This window comes from Brachycentrus maculatus, unplaced genomic scaffold (assembly GCF_059751285.1).
Source record: "Brachycentrus maculatus isolate JH-2025_06_01 unplaced genomic scaffold, ASM5975128v1 h1tg000196l, whole genome shotgun sequence".
Classification (NCBI taxonomy): domain Eukaryota; kingdom Metazoa; phylum Arthropoda; class Insecta; order Trichoptera; family Brachycentridae; genus Brachycentrus; species Brachycentrus maculatus.
Genome location: NW_028280947.1, coordinates 354547 through 377366, shown reverse-complemented (window position 1 = coordinate 377366; position 22820 = coordinate 354547). Strand labels below are relative to the sequence as shown.

The following is a 22820-nucleotide window of genomic DNA, read 5'->3' as shown; positions in this document are numbered from 1 at the left end:
GTCCGAATCCTGGATTATAATCACACACATGAGAAACGCCAGAAAATATCATTTTCATTTTTATTATTTAAGCTTATAATTTACCAGATAATTTACAACATTTATAATAATTTATTTTATAATTTATTATGAAAATATGTAATTCCTGTAATTGGAGATAACCCAGATTTTGTGAACAAGTATTTGGACACACTCAAAATGTTGTTATTTATATTTAATTATATTTTTTAATATCTTATAAATATTTTTTTCAGTTTCCTTCTATGTCTTGTTTCTGGGAATAAAATGGTTGTAAGCTGGTCTGACTCATGTATATACGATTGAAAATTAATATTACTCGATTATTTTTTACGACATGTTGCTTACATGGAACCCATTTTAAATAACAATAATATTTTGGTAGTCAATGGGGATTTTATGTGCTTTTTTCATTATAAAACCCCATCCTTAAGCACTAAATATTTAGATAAACTAATTACTATTAAATTTATCGCTTTTTGGGCGTTCTTTTCAATTTGCCAAATACCATTTTGAAACATGAGATCTTATCATTTACACTATTGAATACTTATGCAAATTCGTCATAAAAACAAAAATAAAATATTGAGTATTTAGAATGTATTCAGTGTTTATATATATATTTTTTATGGTTTGTATTATAAAAGGAATTTCAAAGATGTATAAAATATAATATACTATATTATGTGTGAACTTAATATCGCCTATAAAATGTTAAAATTTTTGCTATTTAATTCTTGTCATAAATTTTCGAGTAAGGAAGATAATTTTGACGGTTGTACCAATAAAATAATTTAACGTTCAATAATAATTCAAATAAATTATTCAGTTGACCTGCACGTACTTGTGTGAATATCCGTTTTCCGATACATTGCATTTTAAGACTTAAATACAAAATATAAAACTTTTTTGAGTTTGTTAAGATAAACACGACTAGTTCAGAGATCTACTGGTATTTTCATCAACAGGTAAAAATACTAAATCAGTTTGTGTTCACAAAATCAGTGCCAAAGCAATTAATAATAGTTTTGTGACATTGTAATTAAATAAAGTTAGAAAAAAAATATGATTACAGAACATTCTTTAAAAATTATTCACTTCAAATTGTATACATATTATTTTATTTTAATCAGTTTCACAACCGTTTCATTAGTTTCACTAATATTTTACAACAGTTTTAAAATACATATTGAGTGTGTCGCAATACTTGTTAAAAAATATTTTTGAACAAGTACTTGGATACACTCAAACGTTGTGAATAAAAATAACTAGTCAAAATATAAACTTTATAAAAAATTTTAACTCACGTTTCCCAGCTTTCTCAATCCAACATAGACGGCTGTTTTGAACTCATGTGTATGTACTGTGTCATGAGATTATCAATATATCTAGGAGTTCTGAAAATTTAAGTAGTGTGGTTGTCAATCATGGGTAGAATAGTCAATGTTTTAAGCGTGTAAAGTGATCCCAGACATCCATATTCTTCTTCATCTATGTTGAGATGTTTTAAAACAACTTGTAATTTACAACATTTTGAGTGAGTCCAAATACTTGTTCACAAACATGGATTATCTCCAATTATAGGAAGATTTTTTTTTACATCTCATCAAAGATGAAGAAGAATATGGAAGTCTGGGCATTTACGAGGCACGAATAAAAGAGTTTCCGCTCAATAAAAAGCTTATTTCATCTCACCAATAGATGTCTCTAGTGAAGTTCTAGTGATTCAAGAACAATGTTTCAAAATTGGTTCATATATATAGAACTTCCAAGAATTTGAGTAGTGTGGTTGACAATAATGGGTAGAATTGGTGAATGTTACACGTGTGTAAAGTGATCAATTAAACCAGCTTATGACGGTCGTCAGCCCCGTAAATAACCAGACTTCCATATTCTTCTTCATCTTTGATGAGATGTCAAAAAAATGTAATTTAGTGATAAAAGATCCTAGCAGCGGCGGACGCATCCATTTTAAAATAAAATACGCGATTTATTTCATTCAATTATCGTATTTTTTATGGAAAAATTGCGTAATTCAGTCACAAGCCGTTGTCGCTATTAGGAAAGCGAACCTTTTTAGAGGTAAGGTCACCTTTCATATCGTTAATTGATCCATTACAAAATTACACACGAAATTTACAGAACGTATCTCATTTCTATTTATTTTTTTTCCATGGAAGCTATCAATTTCTTTGTTATTCGAGTCAACAAATACGAAAATCAAGGCTAACTTGCCCGGAGATCAGAAATCACAAGATCGATTTCAAGATGGTACATCGGCTGAATAAGGTCAGGGGTCGACTGTTATAGAACATGTAGCGTGGGCGTTAGACTCCTACACGCCGGTAATATTGTTCCTCTGCATCCAACTTCCTTTATCTATCCAACATGTGGGAGTGTGCAAAGAAGATAAAGCCATTATAGCTGTACTTAATAATTTAAATAATATTTAAATAAAAAAAATTAATTGCCATAATTGAACCGTCGAAATGCAAAAGAGGCCAAGTCAATATATACTAGTATATACTTAAAAGTTAAACACAAAAACATATTATTTCTCTTTCTTTTTATGACAAAATAAAACATGTGTCATTCTTTTAGTATAACATAGTACCTACTTGGTATGTTTTAAAATAAAAAAGCGGTATTCCAATTCAATATATGCTCGTATTTGTTAGTTAAACATGAAAACACATTATATCTCTTTTTTACTATAAAATAAAATATGTCATTCTTTTAGTATTACACAGTACTGTGCATGTTTTAAAATAATAACAAAAGAGAAATTACAATTTTCTTTTATTTTCATTTAAAATCAGGATTTGTACTAACGTAGTTCAAGCCATAAATACCACAGTTTCGTAAAATATATTGTGACGCGCGTTTCGATGCATTTCGCATCATTTTCAAACACCGTATGTGAAGCTAAGTCTAAATTTTAGATTTGTGTCCTTGGGTGTTTTGAAAATGATACGAATGCATCGAAACACGTGTCATAATAGATTTCAAGAAATAGTGATATTTACCAAGTAAAACTTAAATTCAAAACGGATGCAAGTAGATATTACCACAAAGCGACTGCCGAATCAATTAATGAAATTTTATTAATTTTTTTCTTCTTCAAACTCCTATACGCACCCCAATGGTGCATAGAGCACTGCATCATATAAACGCAGTGTTATCTTGATTTGTAACACATGAAGGAAAGGTGATCAGCCCTTCGTTTCAGGTACCAGTCCAGGGTAATATAGAATAAATATTAATAATAATAAATAATAAAACCCTTATCCGCACCCCAATGGTGCATAGGGCACTGCGTCATATAAACGCAGTGTCATCTTGATGGTTTACACATGAAGGAAAGGTGATCAGCCCTCCGCTTCAGGTACCAGTCCAGGGTAATATTGAATAAATATGACAGTGAAAAAATCACTTATATTTATTTTACCCCCCTTGGGAATCGAACCCGGGGCCTCCAGAACGGTAGCCGAGCGTGCTGACCATTACACTACGGAGTCAGTACCCTTTATTTGATTACTTCCGGCATATTTCTACATCAAACCTATGTTAAGTTTGAAAATCACAAATGCCTAAAAAAGCTCACTGATATTAATAAATAAATAAAAATTAATAGTTATTTATTGCTACTTCTGCTCTTCGCTGTAAATAATCTGCCTATATATCAACGCCTTCATCTTTTCACCCACTAATATAAAATTATTTTTATGTGATTCTAGTTATGTAATATGTATAGCGAAGAGCATTTACATTGTTTTATCTGTATTCTGTTACAGATGCATACTGATACAGACGTATACCGGTTTTCACGTGAATATTCCACGGGAAGAACACAGAATGTATTTTTTGGCGAGATTGAACTAATATTTAATTATATATATTTTTTTTTCATAAAAGTTTTTTTACATTTTTTTTATTGCTTTTTATTTAAATTATGTAATCTCTCTTATTTAAATTATGTTATCAAAAATAAAATAACCTGATATTTTTGCTCCATTTTTGTGAAAAAAAACCCGAGCATTAATTGCTTAAAATAAAAATAGAAATTGTGCTTTAAATATACGATAAATGGCCACTTAATTTTTATGACATAAAAATCTCGGTGATTGCTAACATCTTAACAACTGACATTTTTAAAAAAATATTAAAGTAAAAATACTAACCACAAAGTAAATGCTTTAAATATTAATAATATTGAGAATAACTCAATTAAACCCAGGTAACTAACTAGTTTACGTAAAACACTGTTTTTGTATTGAAGTAATAAGTTTTTTCTTCAAAATTAAATATATGGTTTTGAATAGAAAACAGTTATTGAAAGGTAAGGAGTTAAATAAAATTATTAAAAAAAATATTTTCAAAATGTATTTTAAAAAAAATTAAATTTAAATATGTATTCTAAAAAAATCGAGCGCAGGGATACGTCATGCCCCCGTTCTAATTTGAACGTTCCAGATCTCGGCCTTAAGCAGTTTCCGTATTCACTCAACAGCCATTCCTTGTTTTTCCCGAGGAGTCTTTATCCTATGTTCCTTGTCAGAAAGCTTGCAAGTCACGCAGTGAGTGGGTGCCACATGACAGGTGGTTGCATACTCAATATTTTATTATTCTCAATGGGCTCTTTTAAATGCATGGGTACGTTCATCAACATTATCCGACGATCACCCGTTGATCACCTGCCGACGTGAAACATTAACAGAGATCATCTAACGAAAATATAAATTAGATATTTCGCGTTTCACAAACTGGGTTTATAGAATAAAATCGGTCGGTTTTACGTATTTCTTCTTCTTCTAATCTATTCTTACCCTTATCCGCCACCATTGGGTTATGGTCCCGTGGTTAGTGTCGTGGACTCTTGAGTCAGAGTTTCTCGGTTCTACTCTATCACAATTTGATACCAACCTATTTTAAATACTATGAAATCGAAGTATTTTTGTAAATAATAAAAAAAAACACAAATATTTCTCTCATTTAAAAAAAGTGCATAGGGTTACTGCACTTCTATAAGCAGTGTTTACTTGATCGTTAAATACACGAAGGAAAGGTGTTCAGCCTTACGCTTCAGGCACCAGTCTAGGGTGATGTTAAATAAATATTAGACTGAACAATTGTTGTTATTTATTTTGACCTTCTTAATAATAAAACCCGGGACTTCCATTTTGGTAGCCTTGCGCAGTAACCACTACACTATGGTGGCGGAATTTATCGAATAGTACAATAGAACAAGCAGTACGCTGCTCCATTTAGTTTTTTTTTATTTAATACCGTATCGGTGTTTGATATTGACGCTGTAAGCATGGAAAAAATAGATAGTATTATAAATATAAAATAATATATATATATATATATATATATATATATATATATATATATATATATATATATAAATATATATATATATATATATAAATATATATATATATATATATAAATATATATATATACATATATATATATATATATATATATATATATATATATATATATATATATATATATGTATATATATATATATATATATATATATATATATATATATATATATATATAAATATGTATATATATATATATATATATATATATAAATATATATATATATGTATATATATATATATATATATATATATATATATATATATATATATATATATATATATATATATATATATATACATATATATATATATATATATACATATATATATATATATATATATATATATATATATATATATATATATATATATATATATATATATATATATATATATATATATATATATATATATATATATATATATATATATATATATATATATATATATATATATATATATATATATATATATATATATATATATATATATATATATATATATATATATATATATATATATATATACATATATATATATATATATATATATATATATATATATATATATATATATATATATATATATATATATATATATATATATATATATATATATATATATATGTATATATATATATATATATATATATATATATATATATGTATATATATATATATATATATATATATATATATATATATATATATATATATATATATATATATATATATACACCCCTGGACAAAAAAATTTACGAGTCCTCAAAAAAACTAAAATTGACACATAATGAATTATTCTTGATATTTAATTAGTTTTTTTTGTATTGTTTAACATATGTGATGACTACTCGTTACTTCAAGGTTAAAATGAAAGATCTTACTCATGAATTATACTTAGAAATTGCCATTATATACCAGGTATCAGATTATCCGAACCTTAGAGACCCATAACGGTTCATTTATGGTCGAGTGTTTGTGATGGAGTAATAAAAGACATGTAATTTTTTAATTCATATTTAAGAAGAAGGTTCTAATCGCTTTATTTTAAATTAAGTTATTTTACATTTAAACATATTTATAACATTTAAAAATATTTAATACTTAGTGAATTCACCTTTATTTTTTATAACATGTAAAATTCTATTATTTAACGAAGCGTAAAGCGAATCTTAAATTTCTGATGTTATTTCTTCTTCCTAAACTTGAATCAAGTTTTTTTTTAATTCCTCAATGTTTTTTTATTTTTTTTCCCATCTTTTTTTTTTCATAATCGCCCATAAATTTTCTATCGGGTTCAAATCAGGACTATTCCCGGGCCACGTCAACGATTTTAAGCCAATTTTATCCTTGTATTCAATGATCTGTAAGAAAAACAATAAATTATTTATCAAGTGGTCTACAAAGTGCATTAAAAAATAAATATTTGTACTCACAGTGCGGGCTCTATGGCACGGCGCCAAATCGTCCTGAAAAATCGGGTCCGCGGTATACTGCGTAATGTCCTCGATTGTTGGAATAAGATGGTTTTTCAGCACTTTTTTGTACTGGATGGCATTCATCGTACCCTGTATAAAATTTAGAGGTCCCAAACCGTACGCTGTCATGCACTCCCAAATCATGACGTAGGGTGAATGTTTAACGGTTCGAGTGACGCAAGACGGATGGTATTTTTCCCCAAGTTTTCGTCGAACTATCTTTATGCCGTCTGGACCAAAAAGGTTGAATTTTGATTCATCGGAGAAAATAACATTTTGCCAATCCTCCAAGGTCCAATTCTGGTGCTCCTTCGCCCAATCCAGTCTAGCCTTCTGCATTTTGTTCGTCAGTAATGGTTTCTTTGCGGGACTTCATGCTTGGAAACCATGCTCCAACTGCCGCCTGAACACTGTTTTTACTGAAAATGTTGATTAGCTAGTAGACTGCATCTCTGCGTGTATTTTAAGTGCCGTTAAAAATCGATCGCGCGTAACAATTTTTTTTATTAAGCGATCATCTCGGGCAGATGTCGCGCGCCCCCATCCGCTTCCTTTTTTCCGTTCTATGGATCCAGTTTGTTGGAATTTTTTAAATAAAAACCTCACTGCACCTTCTGAATACCCAACTCGACGAGATATTTTACAATTAGATATGTTTTGTTGCGACAGTGTGATTATTTTGGATTTTATCGCTATCGACATTTGCTTTGCACTTTCCATGATTGTTGTGTTATGTTCCCTCAAACGCGGGTAAAACAAAATTGTTGAGACATTTTAAAATATAAATATTGTAGAAAGGTGACACAAAGTGTCTTTAATTTATTGAACAAAAGAAAGAGGTATCGATAAAGGATTTCTTAGAAAAAGAGTTCAGTAAAGTCAAGGCGTGCGGTAGCAAGTAAACTCGTAAATTTTTTTGTCCTGCGGTGTACATATATATAGGGTCCGCCATCTAAAGTTTTTTTTTTTAACTAGTGCTTATTTCGTGAATGGTAACACTTAGCTCATGTCTGATTTGACAGATAATTAGTTTTATCCTTCCGCTGAGCGAATATGGTTGTGTATACGCTTGAACAACGCTGAGAAATATTGCGACATTACTTTGAAAATCATGGTAATGTTGCAGAATGTGTGCGAAAATTGCGTACGGTTTTTGGAAGAAGAGAAGCACCGTCAGCTCCGTATGTTCGTTATCTTGTGAAAAAAGTGAAAGAAACTGGCATCCTCATCGATAAACCAAAGCGTGAAAAGCCAAAAACAGTGCGTACACCCGAGAATATCGATGTTGTGGCAGAAAGTGTGCGTGAAGCGCCATCAACATCAATTCACCGTCGTTCTCAACAATTGAACATTTCGGAGACATCATTGAGACGAATTTTGCATAAAGACCTTGGTATGACGCCATACAAAGTCCAATTGGTTCAGGAGTTGAAGCCAACTGACCATCCAATGCGTTTTCGCTTCGCTGAGTGGGCCTGCGATCGACTTACAGAAGATGCCGATTTTGCCAAAAAAATCATCTTTTCGGATGAAGCTCATTTTGATCTTGGCGGGTATGTAAACAAGCAAAATTGTCGTATTTGGGGCACAAAAAACCCGCACGCATACATTGAAAAGCCGGTACACCCAAAACGAGTCACTGTTTGGTGCGGATTTTGGTCCAGAGGCATAATTGGGCCATTTTTCTTTGAAAATGAGCAAGGAGTGGCCGTTACAGTCAATGGCGATCGTTATCGGGCCATGTTGAACGGATTTTTGTTCACAAAAATTGAAGAGGAGGATATTGGCAACATTTGGTTTCAACAGGACGGCGCTACGTGCCACACAGCCGAAGCTACACTCGATGTTTTGCGCCCTGTTTTCAAAAAAAAAAAGTTATTTGGCGGACCCTTTATATATATATATATATATATATATATATATATATATATATATATATATATATATATATATATATATATATATATATATATATATATATATATACATATATATAACCAAAGATGGATAGCGCTTTTAGGAATCTATGATATTCTTTACATAAATTTAGTTTAATCTTTCTTATTTGTTAGTAGCTGTATTGTAAGTTATATTTTATGTGTACCAAGAAACTGGTGGAAAATAAGTGAACCACTGCAGTCTCATTCAACTGTGCCAATTATTTTAGGTCAACTTCCATAATAAACAAGAAATAAAAAGCAAAATCCTTGAAACCATGCCAGATTTATTGAAACAAAATCTAATATTTACTGGTTTATGATAAAAAATTAGTTTTGAAAGTTTTAAAGTAAAAACAATAAATAAACTATACATTTTTATGTTTATGTAATTTCATTTATGCAATTTAAAACAAGAGTAATAAACGGTTCACATTCACTATACAGGCTTTAAAAAATATTTATTAGTATGGGGCAAATTATTTAATTGGAAATGTAAATCGGTTTTTTTTCCTCGAAACAAAAATGCAGATTAAATTTATAAATTAAATTGACATTTATTGAAATCGATTTATCGAAGTATTACGGCGGTTGTCTTTGTTTGTAGATTAATTCTAAAGTTAGGTTATTGCAACTTGCCATATATTTACCATATATTTGCCATATATCAAGATATAATGCAATATACCTTATGTGATCCTGGCATATACTGTCACATGATCCCGAAAATCTATTAGACATGCGTTCGCAAACTAGTTTAAATCAACGTCCACATTATTTAATTTGTTTTAGTAACTTACTTATTAAGTTACGAATCTAACTAACCAAGTTACACAACGGTTACAAAATAACAATTCACTTGATCACCTCTGACTAGATCTTTATATTGTACTCTCTATAACCCAGTCCCTGATTTTTTAATCTTGAACTATTGGATCGTACATGTTCCTTTGTTCCCGAAATGGGACCAGAAGGACAGAGTTCAAAGACCGGTTACCTAATCCGCAGGCGATTCCCACAGGAGAACAGGGAACGAAAGAAGATCTCGCCAAAATTGTACACGCACCGGTTCGCACTCGCACGCAAGAATCCGGTATCCAGTCGAACTGCGGCAATCGTATAACACCGTGTACCCATAACTGGTTTATGCGCCCCTGATACATCGGAGCAAATATGATTAAAGTCGAGCTTTTAAATCGATATTTAATAATCGTGAAAATTGCTTCAACATGTTTTCACACCCAGCGTAAATTTGGTGCTGTAAATTATGATCTCCTGGTAGCTTCAGACGTATTGAAGAGCGCTTTTATGAATAAATGAATATTAATTTAGTAATAAAATAAAAACTTGTGAAGTGTGGCAATATAGACAATATTAAATATACTTGCGTAAGTTATTGCTAAACGACAGGACACCGACGCAGCTTTTTTGAGCGTTTGTACTACGCTTTTTATTTTATTTATGATAATAAGAAGTTTTGCAGGAAATCGTTTGAAGGATTTCTTTTTTTTTTTAGGAATTAAACAAAACATTTACATCAAGTATACGAGTACTTCTTGCACTGTTCCAATTGCAAAATTCCACATTTGTAAAAATATCTGGAAGAGGGACGGGAAGGAGAAAAAGGGGAAAAGGGAAAGGTCAATGATCAAGTCCAAGACAAATTGTACGAAACGAGGGACACACCACGATATCAATGTCGACTAACAATGTTAAACGATCCTATCGCTGACAATGTCGAGTTGAGTATATCAAAATTCATATTCATTGTTACCCAATTTTGATCAACGATAAATATAGGAAGTTTATTTAGAGTTTGTTCTATTCACAGGAAGCGCTAATAAGTTTCCTGGTGATTCGACAGGGAGTTTGTACGTTCCACATCAAAATATTGAAGTCAATTAGGTAATACAAACTACACGTAATTGTTAATAAATAAATTAACAGGAAAGATAAAAGAGTAGAAAGTAAGAAAGTAAAAACTTCGACGTTATTCATTTTGATATAAAAATAATACTCATATTATTTTTTTGATATATCATCAAAGATGAAGAAGAATATGGAAGTCTGGGCATTTACGGAGCTTACGACCGTCATAGGCTGGTTTAAGTGATCACTTTACACACGTGTAACATTCACCAATTCTACCCATTATTGACAACCACACTACTCAAATTCTTGGAAGTTCTATATATATGAACCAATTTAGAAACCTTGTTCATGAATCACTAGAACTTCACTAGAGACATCTATTGGTGAGATGTAAATGACATCTAGTGATTCATGAACAAGGTTTCTAAATTGGTTCATATATATAGAACTTCCAAGAATTTGAGTAGTGTGGTTGTCAATAATGGGTAGAATTGGTGAATGTTACACGTGTGTAAAGAGATCACTTAAACCAGCCTATGACGGTCGTAAGCCCCGTAAATGCCCAGACTTCCATATTCTTCTTCATCTTTGATGAGATATCAAAAAATAATATGAAAATAACTCCTGTAATTGGAGATAATCCAGATTTTGTGAACAAGTATTTGGACACACTCAAAATGTTGTAAAATAATACTCAATGTTTCTAAATTTACTGGAATTGATTGTTTCACATTCCTATACACAGGACCAACCTGCCGATGGTTATGCCTGTAGGAAGAGCTACCGCTATGTTGAACAATATCACATTGGATATTGATCTGTTCCATGTATCCGAAGGAGTCTTCCGAAGCGGGATTCTTCTACACATTTAACAAGATCTTGCTTACTTTTTAATTTGTTTTTTTTTTAAATGTATATGCCTTAAATGTTAGTTTGTAATGTATATATTAATTATTTAATAAATTGAATTGAATTTAATTTAATTGAATATTATAAAATTAAAATCAATACCATGAAGTTTTTACTTTCTTACCTTCTCTCTTTGAAATTAAGAAATAATTTGATTTTAAGAGATGGTTATTTACCAAGTAAAATACATATTAAATGTGGAAAGATATTACCGTTAAATGTCTGCCGAATCAATAAATAAATATTATTTTATATAAAACACTCTCATTACCATCCATTGTTTACTTTGTATAATACCACTTTTTTTTAAACACTTATTTGTGACTACCGGAAAGTCATTCTATCATCAGGTCATTAAAATTAAAATGAAATTATTACGATATTTGTATAAAAAATAATAATAATAAATAAAATAAAATAAAATAATTTCTGGAATCTTTTTCCCAGATACTTTGTGGCACATTTTATAAACTTTATAAAATAAAACAACTTTGTTTCAACCACTTTTTATTGGTACACTTTACCCAACCGGTTTCGATAAGAACGTTGTCATCATCAGGGTTTATGTACTAAATTCTAAAACATTGAAATACTTAATGTTTTAGAGAAGTTAATAAATTTTCAAAATACAAAAAAAAAAAATTATATATCTCTGCGTGTACTGCTTGCACATTATAAAACGGGATGGTAGTAAAATCCGAGATACTTCCAGATTTTGAATAAATAATTATTATGTTAATATTATAATCACAGCTTTCAAGCTCAGATTTTTATTCAGCTTATGAAGGTACCGTTACCAAAGCACTCAATTATATGTAGAGTTTGCTCGCTCGTCCGTCGTTACGAGGTATCCTTGTTAAAGGAATTCATTAGTGAATGCCAACAATGCAATACAACATAGCACAGCATTCATCGGCTTAGCAAACTTGGGACAAGGGATATTTCAAACAATGGTCTGTTGACTGAAGAAAAGGATAGAACGTTCGACTCCTCAGTACAACTGCTTTCCTGGTATTTCTAGAAAATCAAGTAGAAATTGTTAAATTTATATTATTTTTTGACATCTCATCAAAGATGAAGAAGAATATAGAATTTCATTGATTAGTCACTTTGTGGTAAAATCTATCCATTTTTAATTAATGTTTTACGTAGTAAATACCACTATTTCTTAAAATCTACTGTGACACGTGCGCATACGTATACGGTGTTTTCAAACACCGTATGCATATGCAAATGCAATGCGAATGATGCGAAATGCATCAAAACACGTGTCACAGTAGATTTTAAGAAATAGTGGTATTTACTAAGTAAAACATCAATTTAAAAAAAAGAATACGGAAGTCTGGGCATTTACGGGGCTGACGACCGTCATAGGCTGGTTTAAGTGATCACTTTACACACGTGTAACATTCACCAATTCTACCCATTATTGACAACCACACCACTCAAATTCTTGTAAGTTCTATATATATGAACCAATTTTGAAACATTGTTCTTGAAGCACTAGAACTTCAATAGAGAAATCTATTGGTGGGATGAAAAGAAGCTTTTTAGCAGAAACTCTTTTATAAGTATGTGAGGTCCGAATCCTGGATTACAATCACACACATGAGAAACGCCAGAAAATACCATTTTTATTTTTATTTTTTAAGCTTATAATTTGGCCAGATAATTTATTTACAATATATTTTTCCATATTCTTCTTCATCTTTGATGAGATGTCAAAAAATATATAAAAATAAGTTAATAATAAAATATTGAGTTAATCCAGATTTTGTGAACAAGTATTTGGACACACTCAAAATGTTGTTAAATTTATTGTTATTCACCAAACATATTGACTTTTTTTAAAGTCACTATTATATATGTCAGACAATTATTCAGCAACCCTTCTTTCCCCGTGATGAGTGTAACTAGTACACATAGCTTCGTAAAACTCTAGTATCTCTATTCTTCTAACGCTTATCCACACCTAGTGGTGCATAGGACATTTCATTGTATTGAGGCAGTGTTATCTTGATTACTATTTATATGAAGGTGATTACTCCTGCGATTCAGGGACCAGTCCAGGGTAATATTAAATAAATATTAGAGTGTAAAATCAGTAATTTTTATTTTAAACCCTTCTTAGAATATGTCCGCCTCCGTAGTGTAATGGTCAGCACGCTCGGCTACCGTTCTCGAGGTCCCGGGTTCGATTCCCAAGGGGGTAAAATAAATATAAGTGATTTTTTCACTGTCATATTTATTCAATATAACCCTGGACTGGTACCTGAAGCGGAGGGCTAATCACCTTTCCTTCATGTGTAAACGATCAAGATAACACTGCGTTTATATGACGCAGTGCCCTATGCACCATTGGGGTGCGGATAAGGGTTTTATTATTATTATTATCTTAGAGTATAATTTACATATAACTTGTAATATAAATATAAGTTATAAAATGTAAGAAGATTTTGAAAAAAAATTAATGGTAAAAAAAGTGTTAAGGTTTTTACTACAAGAAACGCACTTCAAAGGTAACAAATATCAGATAAAAAGCTATTTTTTGCATATTCATATAACATACATATTTTTGTAATCAACATTAATTTCAATATCTCCACTAAGCAGTAATTCAAGCGCATTGCTTTTGAAACAAGCTTTTGTGCTGTATAAATAAAAATAATTACAGTCCACCATCGGTACAAAAACAGTCGGGTGAATTGATTGCACGTAGCGACATCACAGCGCGCCGATAAAACTGAACGAAAATCAATTAAAACCACCTATCTGCACATTGGCGAATGCAGCCAGGCGCTATGCAGGATGGTATAGTACAGTGCCTCCCAACGTGGGGCACAGGCCCCACCCCGTATGTGAAGCCAATTCTAAATTTTACAGTTTTGAACAAAAAAAATTATATATACATAACAAACAATGTTCAATGCGTACTTTTAAGTAAGCAAGACCACTTGAAGGGATAGAAGAATCCCGTTTCGGAAAACTCCTTCGGACACATGGAACAGACTAATATCCAATGTGATAATGTTCAACATAGCGGTAGCTCTTCCTACATGCATAACCATTGGAAGTTGTGTCCTTGGGTGTTTGAAAATGATGCGAAATGTATCGAAACACGTGTCACAATCGATTTTAATAAATAGTGGTATTTACCAAGTAAAACTTAAATTCAAAATGGATAGATTACCACAAAGTGACTGCCGAATCAATTAATAAAATTTTATTTTTATATTGTTTTCTTCTTCAAACCCTTATCCGCACCCCAATGGTGCATAGGGCACTGCATCATGTAAACGTAGTGTTATCTTGTTGTTAACACATGAAGGAAAGGTGATCAGCCCTCCGCTTCAAGTACCAGTCCAGGGTAATATTGAATAAATCTTAGAGTGAAAAAATCACTTTTATTTATTTGACCGCCCTCTGGGAATTGAATCCGGGATCTCCAGAACTGTAGCTGTGCATGCTGACCATTACACTACGGAGGTGAACAATATATTTTCGTGCAATTTGAATGTCTTGGGGGGAATGCGCGAATGGTTGGTTTTTGTTAAGTTGTTGTCGAAAAACGCATTTTCGAAAAAATATTGTTCACCTCCTTAGCGTAATGGTCAGCATGCTCAGCTACCGTTCTGGAGGTCCCGGGTTCGATTTCCAGGAGGGGTGGTCAAATAAATATAAGCAGGGCTTTTTTCTATGTAACTAGGTTGAACGGCGTTCCGGCACCTTTTTTCTTTTTAACTTTTTGGTGAAGACCTCCATAAAAAAGGTTGGGAAACACTGGTATAGCAAATCACAAGTAAAACTAGACCGGTTTCAGAAGACGCCAAGACTAGTGTTCAGTTTTTTAGTTCTTGTCATATCTGGTGTAGTCAGGAATCATCTTGCTAATTAGCTTTTGTAATGATGAGTAAAAACTTAAATACTGTTTTCCGCGTTCAGCGTATTCGATTGGTCTTGGTTAATTAAGTATTTTTGGAATTGTTTCATCCTTTGAAATGTCTTCCTTTGTCTTCCGCCTTGGTGGATTTTGGTCAGGATGGAATTCTTCATCTTTTTTCATCTTCTCCGAATCGGGTTCTCAAAACTATCACCCGAATGTTCGTCGTCACCACAGTAGGTACACGATATCAACGTTCTCATAAGGTCAACGGTCATCCTATAAAGGAGGAGACTGACCGGAGCATTTTGTCGTAACGTAACACGATACGATGCGAGCATTCAGGAAGTCAGTACAGCGAGCCGAGCGCTCCATATGGATGAAGCGCTCGGCCATGACTTATGGAGTTTCGAAACTATGGAGTTTCGGATGCTCGGTGATGCTTGCCGCGAGCGATGTTACGACTTTATGTTACGACGAAATGCTCCAGTCAGCCTCCACCTTAACACATAGGTTGAAACTGGAGTAATATTTAGAGATATTTTTCCTTGACTTTTGTTCCAGCTCCAAAAGTTCTTGTTCTTTCAGTACAAGACCCCATTTTGTAAGGTTATCCTTGTATGCTGCAGTGAATTCATTTATTGCCTCCAGGCTTTTCTGCCTTGCATCCTCCGAAGCCAGTTTCGCGTCCCGATATTCAGACGAGAACTGCCCCACAGATTATCAGCAGCGGACGTCCTGGGCGGCAGAAACCTGATGCCTTGTAAAAGAGGCAAGCTTGATTGAAGCTCTCTGGAGGCGACATGGCTCAGCCCACTAAATGCCCTTTTCTTGACGACGGTTGTGAGCATGGATTGCTATGTGTATCTTCTTTTTCTCCTTTAGCCTTCTGTCCACCACTGCTGGATATCGGTCACTTCCGTATCCATCAGCCAATTTTCACCCCGCCACAACGGCTAAGTCATCGGACCATCTTTTTTAAGGTCTTCTGACGCCTCTTTTATTCTCCCAAGGTCTCCATCTTAAAATTTTAGGGGTCCATCGTGAGGAGTCCTGTCTTGCAACATGTCCCGCCAATGCTGTGTTTATACTATATGTTTATTCAATAACTAAAAAACATATACTTGGCCTCCTTAGTGTAGGGGTTAACGCGTTTGGATACTTTTGTTGCTAGAGTTCCTGGGTTCTATTTCCAGGGGGGTAAAAATAAATCAAAAATGATTTTTCACTGTAATATTTATTTTATGTCCCTTGCACTGCTGGCCCCCGATGCGCGAGAGTAATCACCTCGCCTACATGTAAATAACGATAAACTTAATAATGTATCACCTGATGCAGTGCCCTATGCACCACTGGGTACGGGTAAGGCTCAGAAGAGGAGATTTAAAAATAATAACGTATCTTTAGCGTATAAAATTGTTTTTTCCCAGTAGGAATTTATCATTTTATTATGCAAACAAATAAATCAATATTTAATGTATGTATTTTCACAACATGTTTGACAATGAAGGCTTTTTTTATTGGCAAACTTCGACAAGGTGGCCAGTTGTAAATTCTCAGCATGTTCACTTTTTACGTCCCGCCGTGTAGCATCCTCGAAATGGGTAAATATTTCGCTCATGCAATACCTCGCATATCACAAATTTGTAAATATAGTGAATCCCGGATTGTACGTCCCTATATTTAACGTTTCCCCGCCAATTCCGTATAATAATTTCTGTCCCACTTCATTTTCGTACATTTATTACCCGCATTTACGTTTTTTCCCCCAGTTTACGTCGAAAATATCGTCTCATTGGATTTTGACTCGACTTGTAACGCATTTTTTTACATTATTTGCGATCATCGTTTACGTGGAGTTTTTTACGTTTTTTTGTTTTATTCGGTAAGTTATTACTCTGTATAATAACTCATGAGTTATTATACAGAATTGAATGATGGAAGTTAAACTTCTGAAATATGTAGTCTTTAATAAAACTCAAGTGGTAAAAAACAAGTGTTTTCTTTAATCATTGTCACATGTCTTACCACAAAGTTAATGCCGAAACAATAAATAAAAAATTAATTAATTTAAAAGTATAGTCTATTAACGAAAAAAATACTAGGCAACAAAGGTGCCATCTCACAATTTTTAATTTAAGTTTTACGTAATAACCACTATTTTTTTAAAATCTATTGTGACACGTGTTTCGATGCATTCCGCATCATCTTAATTTTCATGAAAATCACGTGGAATGCATCGAAACTCGTGCCAAAATAGATTTTAATAAAAAGTGGTATTTATCAAGTAATACTTAAATTGAATCATTTAATGATATTCACAAGATATTTTTTTTTATCAAAATTTGAAAAGGATTGTCAATTGTAGTAGCAAATGGTATTTGATTGAAAAATTCAATTTAAAATACCATTTAATGTTACGCATACGAATACAATTTTTTTATTAATTTCTAGTTTTGTGACGTACGAGGCATTGCTAGCACATCGGCGATTGGCTTCTTGGTATTATTTTTGGGAGTACGAGTTCGACGGCCTTCTCGGTCAATTTCGGAGGTTCTAATTAAACCGGACCAGATGTATAAATTAGAATTAATATCGCGGGAAACCGTCCAGATGACAGTAATGGCGGTGTTTTGAGTACTGCGCCGAAAGCCGAAAGATGCGCCCGGACGATTACCACGATTCGCGTCGATAACACAGATATCCCAAAAATACCAATGCTTAAAAACCATATTCTAAAAATGCATTGTGTTAAAAAATTACATAATTGTAATAATAATAAGTTTTATTCAGCTTAACTCAAGCGAAACAAAAAAATGTTATCAAATACAATTAAAATAAAACTTTGTTTTGAAATCACTATAAATATTTTATTGTAACTTATATATAATTATAATGTGTATCGGTTTCGAAGCTAACCGCTTTCTTTTCAAGACTGTTTAGTGATTTTAAAACAAGGTTATATTATAAAATAGTAATTATAAAATAGTGAATTAAAATGTTATTGCTTCAAATATAAATTATAGATATAAAAATTATTCCACTAAATCAAACACCTATAAATATATGTTATATATTATAATATGTAAATCATCCATAGAGTATCTGATAATAATAATATACAACATGACAATGATATGTCTCGCCATATAGTCTTTGTTCCAACTAATAAAAAATAATAAAAATAAGAAACGAAGTAAGTAAAAAAAGAAAAGTAAATAAGAAAGGAAATAAGTAAAAAGCCGATTCAGAACCAATTGAAAATTCCATGTCTTAATAGTAAAATAGTGTCGGGTTGTGGCCCCTTGGTTAGTGTCGCGGACTCTTGAGTCAGAGTTCCTCGGTTCGAACCCACTCTACCGCAATTTGATATCTATTTCTTATAATGAGCCCACATAAATAGTAAGAAATCGAAATATTTTTGTAAATAATAAAAACACATGTATTTTAATTTTTATTAACACATATTTAAGAAGGTTTTTAGAGATTTTACGAAATAGTGGTTTTAAAAATTAAATACAAAAAAATATTTGGTAATTGTAACACATTTAAATCTATACCTGTAACCTATATGAAAATGTTCATTTCACTTTTCCTTTTACAATTGAAGCTTTATTTTTATTGAATTTTAGCTTCATATGAATTTAATACAATTTGACCCAGTTAAATTTTCATTTATAGCCTGTTCAGGAAGCAAGTTTAGGCTTTTGTTTTGAATTTCAAAGTTGATTGGTTATTTGAAACTCGGTGTATTTAATTTTCGACCAATTTGATTTGACGTATGTATGTATATTGTTTGTTTTTATTTTTATTTATTGGTATTTTTATTGCGTTAATTTATTGGTAAACTAGGCTATTTTCCTTTTTACTTTAAGTATTGCCAGGTAAAGAAAGACCACTTTTTCTTCAAATGTATTGTGCCACGTGTTTCGATGCATGTCGCATAATTTTCAATCACCGTGATCTATTATTAACAAAACCATATTTGCATAATTGGTGTTAGAGCTCACTATAAAACTTATTTTTTTGCAATAGTTTTTCTATGCCGGATATGAATATTTTTTCAATTTGTCATTTGACTAAAAGTTTCACTTTGAAGTCGAGGTTAATTATCATTTTTTAAAGACAAAACTCAATGCATATATAATGACAAGGTATCATATTCCCTTCGTCCGCGATCGAATTGCTATATTATCAATCTGATTTTTTCATATTCTCAATATTATTAATATTTAAAGCATTTACTTTGTGGTTAGTCATTTTTACTTACTTATTTTTTTTACGAAAATGTTAGTAATATTAGTATTTTTTCACGTTTCGTTTCGTAAATAGGAAGAGAAGCCTTATCGCATATTGAACATCAAGCTTTTTTGATAGTACAAGAACGTAATAAGTAATCAATTTTTATCCACGTTATGTTTCTAAATTAATTTTTAAGGACATTTACAAAACCCATCGATAAACACGTTCTGTAGATGTGTTTTCTTCTTCTTTAGCCTGCTGCCCTCAACTGCTGGATACAGGCATCTTCCGTATCCTTCCATTTTTTTTGGTCTTTTAGTGTTCATACATATATCTGGATATATTTTAGTCATTTTTACAAATCTCATCTTTACTTTTCTTTTTTTACAGATCACGTGATAGAACTAGCGCGCCAGTCAGAAAATAAAACTCTATTCCTTTTCGCGCAAGTCTACCAGAGGATGTCAGTACTCTCCAAGGAGCCAATTGCTAGACTCTATTCAGACATACGGAACTACGTCAAGAATACCAGTGACTTCTCCAGCACCTCGGACCTAAACATCGAAGCATCAGTCTCCGTATTCTTCACAGATCTCTTCCCCCTCGTATATCACCACACCATCAATCCACAGCAAAAAGACTTCAGCGAGTACTACAAGACGTGCTTGAGGAACACCATCAAAGAGATCCAGCCTTTCGGGGATATCCCAAGGCAGATTTCACAACAGATCTTCAAGAGCTTAGAAGCGACGAGAATTTTGCTGCAGGCATTATCTCTAGGCTCAGAAGTGTTGAATACTACCGACACGCTTCTGATGGAAGAGGCTGAAAAGGTTGACACGTCTCAATCAGCTTGCCACACCGCTCTGCTGAAGATGACGTACTGTCCAAAATGCTTGGGTCTAGATACCAATATCAAACCGTGTTCCGGTTACTGTTTGAACGTGTTGAGAGGTTGCTTGACTCAGCACGTGTCGGAATTGGATCTTCCGTGGAACGGGTACGTCGGAGCTGTTGAAAGATTGGTCATCGCTGTGAAGACCCACGACACTGGGGCCGGTGTCAATGTAGATTCAGTGATCAGAGGACTCGATACGAGAATATCCGAAGCCATCATGCACGCCATGGAAAATGCTCCAAGTCTCGAAAAGAAGGTAGGAACAATTAATTTTTCATTTCATGAACCTCATTCTGCTAATTTAACCCATAACCTCAGGACAGTCCCAAGGATATCTCGCCGGTTGTTATGTTCTGGACTGGATTAATGAATGATTACACACATTTGGATATAGCGATGACATCTTATTTGTCATCTTAATAAAAATTCATTTGAGACACCACTTAAAGATCTTTAGACCTGTTTATAGATTAAACCTAGTTTCATTCTAGATATTTTTCAGAACTTAAACGGTATTTACTTAAAAAATCTCATATATTCAATACCTTTTTATTTATTTATTATACTTAAAGCAACTGCTATACAATTTCCCCTGATGTTTCCTTCTTGTCATTATAAATTGTAATATTCAATTACGTTAATCTAAATCCCATATCCCAAAATGAGAAATAGAAATCACCCATCGGGAATATTATATGTATATATGATTTTTGTATGTAATATGTTTTGAAATACACGTAAAATAAATAAATGAATAGTATTGAATTACATTCATTTGGACATAGTGATGACACATTTGTCATTTGTCGTTGTAAAAAACATCATTTAACCCTTCACTTTAAGACTAGAAGTTTCATTTCTAGATTTAATCTTCTTATAGACAGTATTTACATATTTAAAATCTCTTAAACTTTATTCTTTTTTTTATTATTTATTATATTTAAAGCAACTGCTACAAAATTTCCTTGTTACATATGATCTTTTTCAATTTTATTTTCGTGATATTTCCTTCGTTTCAATATTGAATTACGGGAACGAAAATACTGTAAACACGCGTAAACTTTGGATTTTTTCAGCTTGAAATATAATATTGAAATTTCAAGTTCTTTTTAAAAAATGCGCAGAAAATCCAACTTAAATTATGAACAAAGATTTATCGTCGGAGCAAAAGTGGCAATCTGACATTTGTGATGAAATTCGGTATTTACTCGTTAAAATTAGATAAATATTTAGTATTTTCTACGGTTGAAAAACTGTATTCATTCCTTCTACATCATAATTAAGGTGCAAAGATCGGTTGGCTTTTTAATTTATATCGTAAAATGTAGGTAGAAGCCAAGGGTATTTATTGGTTCCTTCCAAGGCTAAGATCACCAGGTTAGTAAGATGTCAGAAAACAAATTTAACATACAATATGTGATCACTCAATATATTAGCAGCTACCAAGAAGCATGATGTCCGCCATAAGCAATGATTAATATAGCGTGTATTGCTGTTACGTTCAATAGATGTCGGTGCCATTGCGGTCAGCTGTAGCTGTTTATAAAAAAAACTGTTTTTAGCTGTCATAGGGATATACAAAACACTTTTTTATAACCCTTATCCACATCCAATGGTGCATAGGGCACGGCATCGTATAGAAGCAGGGTCATCTTGATCGTTAAATACACGAAGAAAAGGTGATCAGCCTTGCGCTTCAGGTACCAGTGTGATATTAAATATTAGAATGAAAAATTAATATTTATTTTGACCCTGTTGGAAAACGAACCTGGGACCATCAGTACGGTAGCAGAGCGTGCTGACCATTCATTCAAAACACTTACGTTTTTTAATTCAACGTTGTGTCAATATTTCGAGGAAATCTATGAATAACTCATTAATAATATGACGGTGAATATTTAATCGGTGATTAAAGATTTTGAACAAACGAACGTTATTTTTTTTATTTATGCAGATTGGTTTGAGCATATTTGTTTTATAGGCGTTGCCCAGTCAATGTGCGAAATATGTGCGGATATGCAATACATACATAATGAATAAAAATGAATTAGCTTGTGCAATTCGTCGGCAGTTCTCGTCAGAACTTCGGGACGCGGATCTGACTTGGGAGGATGCAAGGGAGCTGGCAGCCGACAGAAAAGCCTGGAGACAGTTTGTGGACTCCATATGCTCCACCTAGGGAGCGGATATG

At 32.2% G+C, this 22820-nt stretch overlaps 1 protein-coding gene across 1 annotated transcript in view; it reads left to right on the top strand.

Moving 5' to 3' along the window:
* dally (division abnormally delayed protein) overlaps nt 1-22820 on the top strand; it is a 281037-nt gene that overhangs the window by 196312 nt on the left and 61905 nt on the right. The window contains exon 3 of the mRNA XM_088263048.1: nt 20122-20885. Within this exon, the coding sequence (XP_088119174.1) occupies nt 20122-20885 (764 nt within the window). The remainder of the gene's footprint in view (nt 1-20121; nt 20886-22820) is intronic.